Genomic DNA, 11,559 nt, shown 5'->3' on the forward strand with positions numbered 1-11,559 from the left:
ACCACACATTGACCCCTCTACCACACAGACCTCGACCCCTCTACCACACATTGACCCCTCTACCACACAGACCTCGAGCCCTCTACCACATTGACCCTCTACCACACAGACCTCGACCCCTCTACCACACATTGACCCCTTTACCACACAGACCTCGACCCCTCTACCACACATTGACCCCTCTACCACACAGACCTCGACCCCTCTACCACACAGACCTCGACCCCTATACCACACATTGACCCCTCTACCACACAGACCTCGACCCCTCTACCACACATTGACCCCTCTACCACACAGACCTCGACCCCTCTACCACACATTGACCCCTCTACCACACAGACTTCGACCCCTCTACCACGCAGACCTCGAGCCCTCTACCACACATTGACCCCTCTACCACACATTGACCCCTATCCCACACATTGACCCCTCTACCATGCAGACCTCGACCCCTATACCACACATTGACCCCTCTACCACACAGACCTCGACCCCTCTACCACACATTGACCCCTCTACCACACAGACCTCAACCCCTCTACCACACATTGACCCCTATCCCACACATTGACCCCTCTACCATGCAGACCTCGACCCCTATACCACACATTGACCCCTCTACCACACAGACCTCGACCCCTCTACCACACATTGACCCCTCTACCACACAGACCTCGACCCCTCTACCACACACTGACCCCTCTACCACACAGACCTCGACCCCTCTACCACGCAGACATCGACCCCTCTACCACACATTGACCCCTCTACCCCACAGACCTTGACCCCTCTACCACACATTGACCCCTCTACCCCACAGACCTCGACCCCTCTACCACACATTGACCCCTCTACCCCACAGACCTCGACCCCTCTACCACACATTGACCCCTCTACCCCACAGACCTCGACCCCGTACTGACCTCAACATGCCCATCAGAAGAGTAGCAATGAAGAGAGAGGACAAGGACAGGGAGTAGCCAATCACAGAGAGGAGCCGGAGGGCCGTCTGGCGAAGCATTTCATCCTCCTGCACACACACACACACACACACACACACGCACATGCACACACACACACACACACACACACACACACACACACACACACATCAGATAAGTGCTAAGTAGCTAATAAGGAAATGTGTGTTCAGGGGAGCAGGAGTGTCCTGACCTTGTATTTGAAGTACAGGTGCTCACCTGGTCTTTGAAGTACAGGTGCTCATCTGGTCTTTGAAGTACAGGTGCTCACCTGGTCTTTGAACTACAGGTGCTCACCTGGTCTTTGAAGTACAGGTGCTCACCTGGTCTTTGAAGTACAGGTGCTCACCTGGTCTTTGAACTACAGGTGCTCACCTGGTCTTTGAAGTACAGGTGCTCACCTTGTCTTTGAAGTACAGGTGCTCACCTTGTCTTTGAAGTACAGGTGCTCACCTGGTCTTTGAAGTACAGGTGCTCACCTTGTCTTTGAAATACAGGTGCTCATCTGGTCTTTGAAGTACAGGTGCTCACCTTGTATTTGAAGTACAGGTGCTCACCTTGTCTTTGAAGTACAGGTGCTCACCTGGTCTTTGAAGTACAGGTGCTCACCTTGTATTTGAAGTACAGGTGCTCACCTTGTCTTTGAAGTACATGTCCTCACCTTGTCTTTGAAGTACAGGTGCTCATCTTGTCTTTGAAGTACAGGTGCTCATCTGGTCTTTGAAGTACAGGTCCTCACCTGGTCTTTGAAGTACAGGTGCTCACCTGGTCTTTGAAGTACAGGTGCTCACCTGGTCTCTGAAGTACAGGTGCTCACCTTGTCTTTGAAGTACAGGTGCTCACCTTGTCTTTGAAGTACAGGTCCTCCTGACACGCCGAGTCGTCCCTCCAGGTCTCCGAGGAGTTCTCCCTCTGTCGCCATCTCCCAGTCACTAAGCATTCCCGATGTGCCCTCCTGGACCCGTCTGTAGGTCATTGAAGGACATATTGATATGAATGATTACTTCTGTGAGAATTAATAGACAGCTAAATCCTGAATAGGTATGGTCACTTCTCGTACATGATTATTAAAACTTCATTGTGGTATAAAATCTTTTTGGAAGTGTCTGCTGTACTGAGCTGTATGTGAATATCACTCTTCCAACATCCTGTGGTATGCATTGTGTGTGTTGTGAGTGTGTTGTGTTGTTCATTGTGTACACATGACATGTGTCATCTGTCCCTCCTCGGTTGCTCTGATCCACAGGCCATCAGCACACATCCCATGGAAATCAATCCACTTGTGGCTGAGATGTTACATTCTGGACCAAAGCATGTTCAAACACCGACGCCTGAATAACATACATTATGATTTGAACTTCATGAGATGAAAACATAACATTGTGCTCACTGATCCATGGTAAGTAAGAAGGACAGGGCACAGACACATTCCCAGGAGACGAATATGGCCAACAGACAAACAGGTCAAAGGTGCCTTTACAGTGAGGTCCTGTGAAAAAAGAATAAACAAGTTTTCACAAAGGCAAAAACGTCCAGAGAATGAACATGGACCTCTTGACCGACTGCTCACCGGTTTCTGGCAGCGCCCTGGTCTCCAGCGTTCTGTTGCAGTGCTCCCAGTACTCAGTCCGTTTGGCGATCAGACTTTCAAGCACTGAGCCGGTTACCTGCAAACAAATGAAACAAGTGAGATACACTTCATTATTTTAATAATCTGACCCGTAAAGTGTTAAAGAATGTTGGAATTAAAGTGCACATATAATATTACCATTTACTTTAATATAAATCACATTTTCCATTTCCCCTCAAAGATGAATATCTGGTGGTGGTGGGGGTGTGGTTAGGCTCAGCTGGGGGCGTGATTATGCTCAGCTGGAGGCGTGGTTAGGCTCAGCTGGGGGCATGGTTAGGCTCAGCTGGGGGTGTAGTTAGGCTCAGCTGGGGGCATGGTTAGGCTCAGTTGGGGGCGTAGTTAGGCTCAGCTGGGGGCATGGTTAGGCTCAGCTGGGGGCGTGGTTAGGCTCAGCTGGGGGCGTGGTTATGCGCCGCTGGGGGCATGGTTAGGCTCAGCTGGGGGCATGGTTAGGCTCAGCTGGGGGTGTGGTTAGGCTCAGCTGGGTGTGTGGTTAGGCTCAGCTGGGGGCGTGGTTAGGCTCAGCTGGAGGCGAGGCGTGGTTAGACTCAGCTGGGGGCGTGATTATGCTACACTGGGGGCGTGGTTAGGCTCAGCTGGAGGCGTGGTTAGGCTCAGCTGCAATGGATGTTTCTTTTCTGATTGTGTAGCTCCCCAATATTATTGATTATTACATTATTTTCCAGGTGGCTCACTATAATCCACGCCATACGGGATATAAGAAAACTGGACAGGATAATGACCCGAATTGATTGGTCGAGCATCCGGGGGGGGGGGGGGGGGGGCCGTTGCATCCTCTGCCATGATTGGAGGTTACATTCGAGCGAATCGGCGAATGGGAGTCACACGTCAACGTTGACTTCTGGTTTCACACGGTGACAGACGTCAATAAACAAGTGGTAGCTCTACTTGACAGTTTACAAATTAATTAATGCTGGAACTATGATTATTATTCACTGTCATTAGTCAAATGTATTACAATGTTCCTGATTTCAACGAAAAGTTTCAGACCACCTTCACCATCTCTCTCATTCATAATTCATCCTCAGAACCGGCCGTAGCTTGACTAATCTCTAACCCCCCCCCCCCCCCCCCCCAGTGAGTCGTGGTCGTTCAGCCGCTCGTCCACCGCCGTGTCACAGCTGCAGAGAAGACTTGAGCTCATGGTGTCAGCTCTGTACAGAGTGGCCGACGGAGGGAACTCAAGAGCCAGATCTGTAGTCACATCCCGCCTCTCACACACTGATTCACACAACTCTAATGTTACGGATTAAAGTTACAGTTTTTTTCAATCGCTAATAAGCGCTCACCCATACTTCAGATACTTTTTCTAAACTCTTAACACAGACTCACACCTACAAAGCACAATTGGCCAAATGGATCATTTTCTTCTCAAAAGCACATTTTGTTAAATATATACTAACTCTTCATTTCAAAATATTACATATCTTTTTCTGCAGACACTAACTTTACCAAAACACTGGAAATCTGACTCAAAATGAAATTATTCTGTCAAAGAATAACTCTTGTTTTCACTTCACGAGCTCCTTCCAGTCAATCAAAGTCCACCAGGTTTCAAAACACTGGCTATTGCTGACATTACAAAAACTGCACAGACTTTTATGTTTCAGTTGTTCAGGTATTTGCATGCAAAACATGTAATCCACTGTTTTTACACTACATGTCTTGGTTGGGAACTGTATGTCCACATGTAATGTTCACATTCAAAAGCATTCCAGTCAAAAACTAATCAGTTTTTTTCCTTTGCTGTTTACTACAGGAGGTACAGTATAAATACTGTTTACAGTCTGATGGAACAGAAAAGGTTTTACAGTATTGCTTACAGTGAACATAATATCCAAGAAACACAACGGCAACAAGCCCAGATAAAAAGGGGGGAACAATTGTTCCTTTAAAAAAGTTACAGCAAATCCAAACTATTTTTTTATTTTTTATTACAAATAAACTATGTTTTGGGGCAACGGCTGCAACAGATGATTGAACAACATCCGGTTAGTCAATGTAGGCGGTGTCTGTGTGATCAACATCTCAACCGGTCATAATCAAAATGTAAATTCTAATCCAAAACTTGCTAAAACATATTTCTCAAAAACATTCCAAACTCTGACCTACCATCAGGAGGAGATGGGAATCAATTGTTTGTTTATTATCAGATGAGATATCTTGTTTTAAAACTGATATCATTGCAGAACAGGTTTTGAGACTGTATCTAAGGTTTGGAATATTGGTTTTGCCATTGTGGGATCTTGTGTGTTAACATTCATAAGTAATACAAGAACAATCCATCATTTTATTGGGAGGTATAGCTCGTCTTTTAAGAGAATGTAAGCATTGTGTAAATGTGTTCACTGACTGCATATTGTGTGAACACGACGTGAAACGTGTGAACGGTACGGCGACAAAACACCTGCTGTGCTCATTGTGTTTAGAGTTTTGAAAATGTGACCACTGGTTGGACAACGCTTGGTAGCGCCTGAAAAAAACTGTAATGTCCACGAAGCCCAAGTGTTTAAATGTTGTCCAATACAAAATAAATGGTGTGTTTTACTGCAAAGGTCAACGCTAAGTAAGACTGAAATGCTAATGAGTGGAGGCCTCTTTGTGCGCGTTCAGCAGGACCTTTACCTGAAGGTTGAAGGCAGCAAAGAGGAGCAGCAGCAGCGCGGGTCCTGCTGGCCTCGGGGGCCTCAGGGGCCAGCTGGGCATGGTGCTGGACGGGCCTCACCTCATCCCTCACAAGGCCTCTCAATCCTCCTTTTCTCTGGCTAACACCTCTTAGCTTTCCTGGCCAGGTACCTCGGGAATATTGAGGATGTGTTGAAGAAGTTCGGAGGATAGTTTGCACAAACGTACATTGTTCGTCTCCAGATTGTGAAGCTTGGTGTTGTTTATATTCCACAATTTCCCTGAAATCCCTTTATCTCCTCCGAATCTTCTTGCTTTTCTTGAACTATTTTCAAAGATTCCAAGACTTCACTTCTTTTAATAAACTGATCTGTGATTGGTCATCAGCTAATACGTTTCATTTGGTATGTGGGCTGAACGTCCGTGGCTGCAGTCCTCCGGTCCATGGAGCCTCTCAGGCTGTGAAGGAGGTGGATCGCTCCGTCCTCCCTGGAGACGCATATCCACAGAGTGTCTGTGCATCCTCACAGAGAGGGCTGGTCCCGCCCCCTCCTGCCCCAACCAATCAAGTTACGGCCTGGCTAAAGCTGAACAACTGGCCTAACGTTGTGGTCTGAAAGAAAAGTGATCACACAGAAGCAAATGGGAAAGTCGGCTAGGTCCAATTCACCTTCAGCCATTATGAGCACACACACACACACACACACACACACACACACACACACACTTAAATACAAGCATACACCACACACACCCAGCACATACCTCTGGTGCTGTAGACACAGGCGCTGACCCCTCCCTTGTGTTTATCTCAGTGACGGAGCATCAGGCAGCAGCGCTGACACTAATGGGGTAAACGATCAGCACTGAAGCAGAACGCAGCGATGAGCTCTGCCTGGCGCTCTGCATGGAGCTCTGCTTGGAGCTCTACATGGAGCTCTGCCTGGCGCTCTGCATGGCGCTCTGCATGGAGCTCTGCTTGGAGCTCTACATGGAGCTCTGCATGGCGCTCTGCATGGAGCTCTGCCTGGCGCTCTGCATGGAGCTCTGCATGGAGCTCTGTCTGGCGCTCTGCATGGAGCTCTGCTTGGAGCTCTACATGGAGCTCTGCCTGGTGCTCTGCATGGCGCTCTGCATGGAGCTCTGCATGGCGCTCTGCATGGAGCTCTACATGGAGCTCTGCCTGGCGCTCTGCATGGCGCTCTGCATGGAGCTCTGCCTGGCGCTCTGCATGGAGCTCTGCTTGGAGCTCTACATGGAGCTCTGCCTGGCGCTCTGCATGGCGCTCTGCATGGAGCTCTGCATGGCGCTCTGCATGGAGCTCTGCCTGGCGCTCTGCATGGAGCTCTGCATGGCGCTCTGCATGGAGCTCTGCATGGCGCTCTGCATGGAGCTCTGCATGGAGCTCTGCATGGCGCTCTGCATGGAGCTCTGCATGGAGCTCTGCATGGAGCTCTGCATGGCGCTCTGCATGGAGCTCTGCATGGCGCTCTGCATGGAGCTCTGCATGGCGCTCTGCATGGCGCCCTGCATGGCGCTCTGCATGGAGCTCTGCCTGGCGCTCTGCATGGAGCTCTGCATGGCGCTCTGCATGGAGCTCTGCCTGGCGCTCTGCATGGCGCTCTGCATGGCGCTCTGCATGGCGCTCTGCATGGCGCCCTGCATGGCGCTCTGCATGGAGCTCTGCATGGAGCTCTGCATGGAGCTCTGCATGGAGCTCTGCATGGAGCTCTGCATGGCGCTCTGCATGGAGCTCTGCATGGCGCTCTGCATGGAGCTCTGCATGGCGCTCTGCATGGAGCTCTGCATGGAGCTCTGCATGGAGCTCTGCCTGGCGCTCTGCATGGAGCTCTGCTTGGAGCTCTACATGGAGCTCTGCTTGGAGCTCTACATGGAGCTCTGCCTGGCGCTCTGCATGGAGCTCTGCATGGAGCTCTGCCTGGCGCTCTGCATGGCGCCCTGCATGGCGCTCTGCATGGAGCTCTGCATGGAGCTCTGCATGGCGCTCTGCATGGAGCTCTGCATGGAGCTCTGCATGGCACTCTGCATGGAGCTCTGCATGGAGCTCACACAAAGGCTCTCGCTAAATGATCTCATTCAAAGTTTGATCATATGGAATGGAAGCATTGGAACACTAGCAGCAACATTAGCTCATTGTTTAATGATTCACTTTTAGAGCATTAGGTTTTTATAATCCTTGCCAGCAAACTGCATCATGTTGCATTCTGCTTACTAAAGTCAAAGGCCAGCTTCTTTCAAACCTTTCTTTTGATCTTTCTTTTGTTAAAATCACTTTGATTGATAGGAGATAGTTTGCTTGCTGGAAAACTACTAAAACTAGAGAGAGAGTTGGATAGCAGGAACTCAGGCGATGAGATGAAGAGCCTCAAGAGGTGAGGAAGCTTCACAGTTGATCATACTCAAGCAATAACATTACACTAGTACATTTGATTCAATGTTAATATAAAATATGAGAAAGACTTCTTATGGCGGGTGAGAGGAGCAATCTAACCAAAACACTTCTTTCAACCACCAGACCGGTGTGTGTGGCGGGCCGCGGCAGCACTTATATATATATATATATTGTTTATTATATGGTTATATAGTTTTCAAATGTCCCTGTGGTATGAATGTGACATAATCCATTTGATATCAACAATATTCTGGTTTCATGGCCTCATAGCACATCAGCCGTGTCATTATTTGTGACTGTGATGTGCAAAGGAACAAGTGAAGTAAGCATGAGAACAGCTGACATACTAATTGTGTGCACAACCAACTGAGAGACAGTGAAGATCAGGTTACGGGCAGAGGGGAAACACATATATCAAACATTTTCATTGTACTTTGAAAAGACATAAATGGCACTAACGCAGTTTGAAGCGGACGTGGCCTCAGGGTGTTGAGATGCTGGGGTTCTCATTCCAGGCTGTGCATGAAGGGAAGAGGCTGAACAGAGGAGGTCGTGTGAGGATGTGTGATGTTTGAAACCTCTGCCATGGGTCACGGTTTGTGAGGAAAAGATATATTCATGAGCTTTAATTGGTGGAAAGACAAAACAAACTTTGCAACATTCACTACCGAAGTGTGCCGTTTTAAACAATATCAAAACATGTTTGTTCAGTGCTTAAAAAGAGATTCTGTCATGCTCCGTCCCACTCATTATCACCAAACCATTAAACCCAAAAGCATCAGTAAAGCAGTGTGTGATACACTCAGCACTGACTGTCTGTCTGTGTGTCAATCAACCAATGAGCAGTTGGCAGAGCTGTTACCATGATTTATGAACATCATGTAATGGTGTTTTAATTCAATCATACCATGAAACTTTATTTCAATCATCATACAGGTGTATACAGTAAATCTGACATCTGCATTTAACCCATTCTAATCATTGAGGAGCAATGTACATTACGGTCACTTCACAATGCAGCCGGGAATCAATCTGCCAACCTCATGGTTTAACACGACCCGCTCCACTGAGTCACAGACACGGTATTCCCAAAGGAATGACAGTTGATACTAACTCTATCAGACCATGATTTAAATATACTATTACAAATTTCCCAGTGCATCCGAAATATTGAACAAATAGAAGATTATAAAGACCACGTCCTCATTCAACATAGGACACCAGTGCAATGTGCTGTGTTTGCCCTGAGCGGCAGCAACAATGAATCCCCTCAAGTGAGAAGGGCAACACAGCGATCTGATCCCCCAAAAGAAGGTATTACTTACCGAGCTGCGGTTGGACGTCGGTTGGTGCGAGTTGCTGAGTAATGAGGCCTGAGACATTCATGCAGTCGGTGAAGTCCTGAGCGCTGCGTACCAGGTGTGACTGCATGGCACCGCTTACCTGGTACGATTGCTAGAAGGCTATGGGTCAGGACTCGCTCCGTCTGGTAGTTTGAAGTGGCCTGAAAAAAGGAAAGAAACCTTCAGGAGAGCAACAGAGGATCCCTCTCCAAGATGGACAGAACAATAGATGTCATGTGACCAGATGAACAATAGATGTCATGTGACCAGATGAACAATAGATGTCATGTGACCAGATGAACAATAGAGGTCATGTGACCAGATGAACAATAGATGTCATGTGACCAGATGAACAATAGATGTCATGTGACCAGATGAACAATAGAGGTCATGTGACCAGATGAACAATGGACCCTCTGAGACCTAAACTCACAAGGACTTTGGAGAGGAAGCAGAGTTAATAATGTGAAATGGAGAGATGAACATTCATCCATAAGGAGAGAGGAGAGGGGAGAGGGGCTCAGTGTATCCTAAACGTCCATAAGGAGCGAGGAGAGAGGAGCTCAGTGTATCCTAAACGTCCATAAGGAGAGAGGAGAGGAGAGGTGCTCAGTGTATCCTAAACGTCCATAAGGAGAGAGGAGAGGAGAGAGGTGCTCAGTGTATCCTAAGCATCCATAAGGAGAGAGGAGGAGAGGAGAGAGGTGCTCAGTGTATCCTAAACGTCCATAAGGAGAGAGGAGAGGAGAGAGGAGCTCAGTGTATCCTAAACGTCCATAAGGAGAGAGGAGAGGAGAGAGGTGCTCAGTGTATCCTAAGTGTCCATAAGGAGAGAGGAGAGAGGTGCTCAGTGTATCCTAAACGTCCATAAGGAGAGAGGAGAGGAGAGAGGAGCTCAGTGTATCCTAAGCGTCCATAAGGAGAGAGGAGAGAGGAGCTCAGTGTATCCTAAACGTCCATAAGGAGAGAGGAGAGGAGAGAGGTGCTCAGTGAATCCTAAACATCCATAAGGAGATAGGAGAGAGGAGCTCAGTGTATCCTAAACATCCATAAGGAGAGAGGAGAGGAGAGAGGAGCTCAGTGTATCCTAAGCGTCCATAAGGAGAGAGGAGAGGAGAGAGGAGCTCAGTGTATCCTAAGCGTCCATAAGGAGAGAGGAGGAGAGGAAAGAGGAGATCAGTGTATCCTAAATGTCCATAAGGAGAGAGGAGAGAAGTGCTCAGTGTATCCTAAGCGTCCATAAGGAGAGAGGAGAGGAGAGAGGAGCTCAGTGTATCCTAAGCGTCCATAAGGAGAGAGGAGAGGAGAGAGGAGCTCAGTGTATCCTAAACGTCCATAAGGAGAGAGGAGAGGAGAGAGGAGCTCAGTGTATCCTAAACGTCCATAAGGAGAGAGGAGGAGAGGAGAGAGGAGCTCAGTGTATCATAAGCGTCCATAAGGAGAGAGGAGAGGAGAGAGGAGCTCAGTGTATCCTAAGCATCCATAAGGAGAGAGGAGAGAGATGCTCAGTGTATCCTAAGCGTCCATAAGGAGAGAGGAGAGGAGAGAGGAGCTCAGTGTATCCTATGCATCCATAAGGAGAGAGGAGAGGAGAGAGGAGCTCAGTGTATCCTAAACATCCATAAGGAGAGAGGAGGAGAGGAAAGAGGAGCTCAGTGTATCCTAAACATCCATAAGGAGAGAGGAGAGGAGAGAGGAGCTCAGTGTATCCTAAACATCCATAAGGAGAGAGGAGAGAGGTGCTCAGTGTATCCTAAGCGTCCATAAGGAGAGAGGAGGAGAGGAGAGAGGAGCTCAGTGTATCCTAAGCGTCCATAAGGAGAGAGGAGAGGAGAGAGGTGCTCAGTGTATCCTAAGTGTCCATAAGGAGAGAGGAGGAGAGGAGAGAGGAGCTCAGTGTATCCTAAACATCCATAAGGAGAGAGGAGAGAGGAGCTCAGTGTATCCTAAGCGTCCATAAGGAGAGAGGAGAGGAGAGAGGAGCTCAGTGTATCCTAAACATCCATAAGGAGAGAGGAGAGAGGTGCTCAGTGTATCCTAAGCGTCCATAAGGAGAGAGGAGAGGAGAGAGGAGCTCAGTGTATCCTAAGCGTCCATAAGGAGAGAGGAGAGGAGAGAGGAGCTCAGTGTATCCTAAACGTCCATAAGGAGAGAGGAGAGAGGTGCTCAGTGTATCCTAAGCGTCCATAAGGAGAGAGGAGAGGAGAGAGGTGCTCAGTGTATCCTAAGCTTCCATAAGGAGAGAGGAAAGGAGAGAGGAGCTAAGTGTATCCTAAATGTCCATAAGGAGAGAGGAGAGGAGAGAGGTGCTCAGTGTATCCTAAATGTCCATAAGGAGAGAGGAGAGGAGAGAGGTGCTTAGTGTATCCTAAATGTCCATAAGGAGAGAGGAGAGAGGTGCTCAGTGTATCCTAAGCGTCCATAAGGAGAGAGGAGAGGAGAGAGGTGCTCAGTGTATCCTAAGTGTCCATAAGGAGAGAGGAGAGGAGAGAGGTGCTCAGTGTATCCTAAGCGTCCATAAGGAGAGAGGAGAGAGGAGCT

The 11,559-nt window shown here is 48.3% G+C and overlaps 1 protein-coding gene across 1 annotated transcript; it reads right to left on the reverse strand.

Moving 5' to 3' along the window:
* Nucleotides 1-926: 926 nt before the first annotated feature.
* On the reverse strand, nt 927-5,676 carry LOC130197575 (glucagon-like peptide 2 receptor; the record flags this gene model as incomplete). The annotated part of the gene is made up of 5 exons (XM_056420311.1): nt 5,263-5,676; nt 2,554-2,650; nt 2,374-2,472; nt 1,827-1,948; nt 927-1,033 (listed from the first exon to the last, which is right to left on the reverse strand). Coding segments are annotated over exons 1-5 (506 nt in total), but the record flags the coding sequence as incomplete, so codon positions are not given.
* Nucleotides 5,677-11,559: the final 5,883 nt, after the last annotated feature.

The sequence above is a fragment of the Pseudoliparis swirei genome, chromosome 1 (genome assembly GCF_029220125.1).
Source record: "Pseudoliparis swirei isolate HS2019 ecotype Mariana Trench chromosome 1, NWPU_hadal_v1, whole genome shotgun sequence".
Classification (NCBI taxonomy): Eukaryota; Metazoa; Chordata; class Actinopteri; order Perciformes; family Liparidae; genus Pseudoliparis; species Pseudoliparis swirei.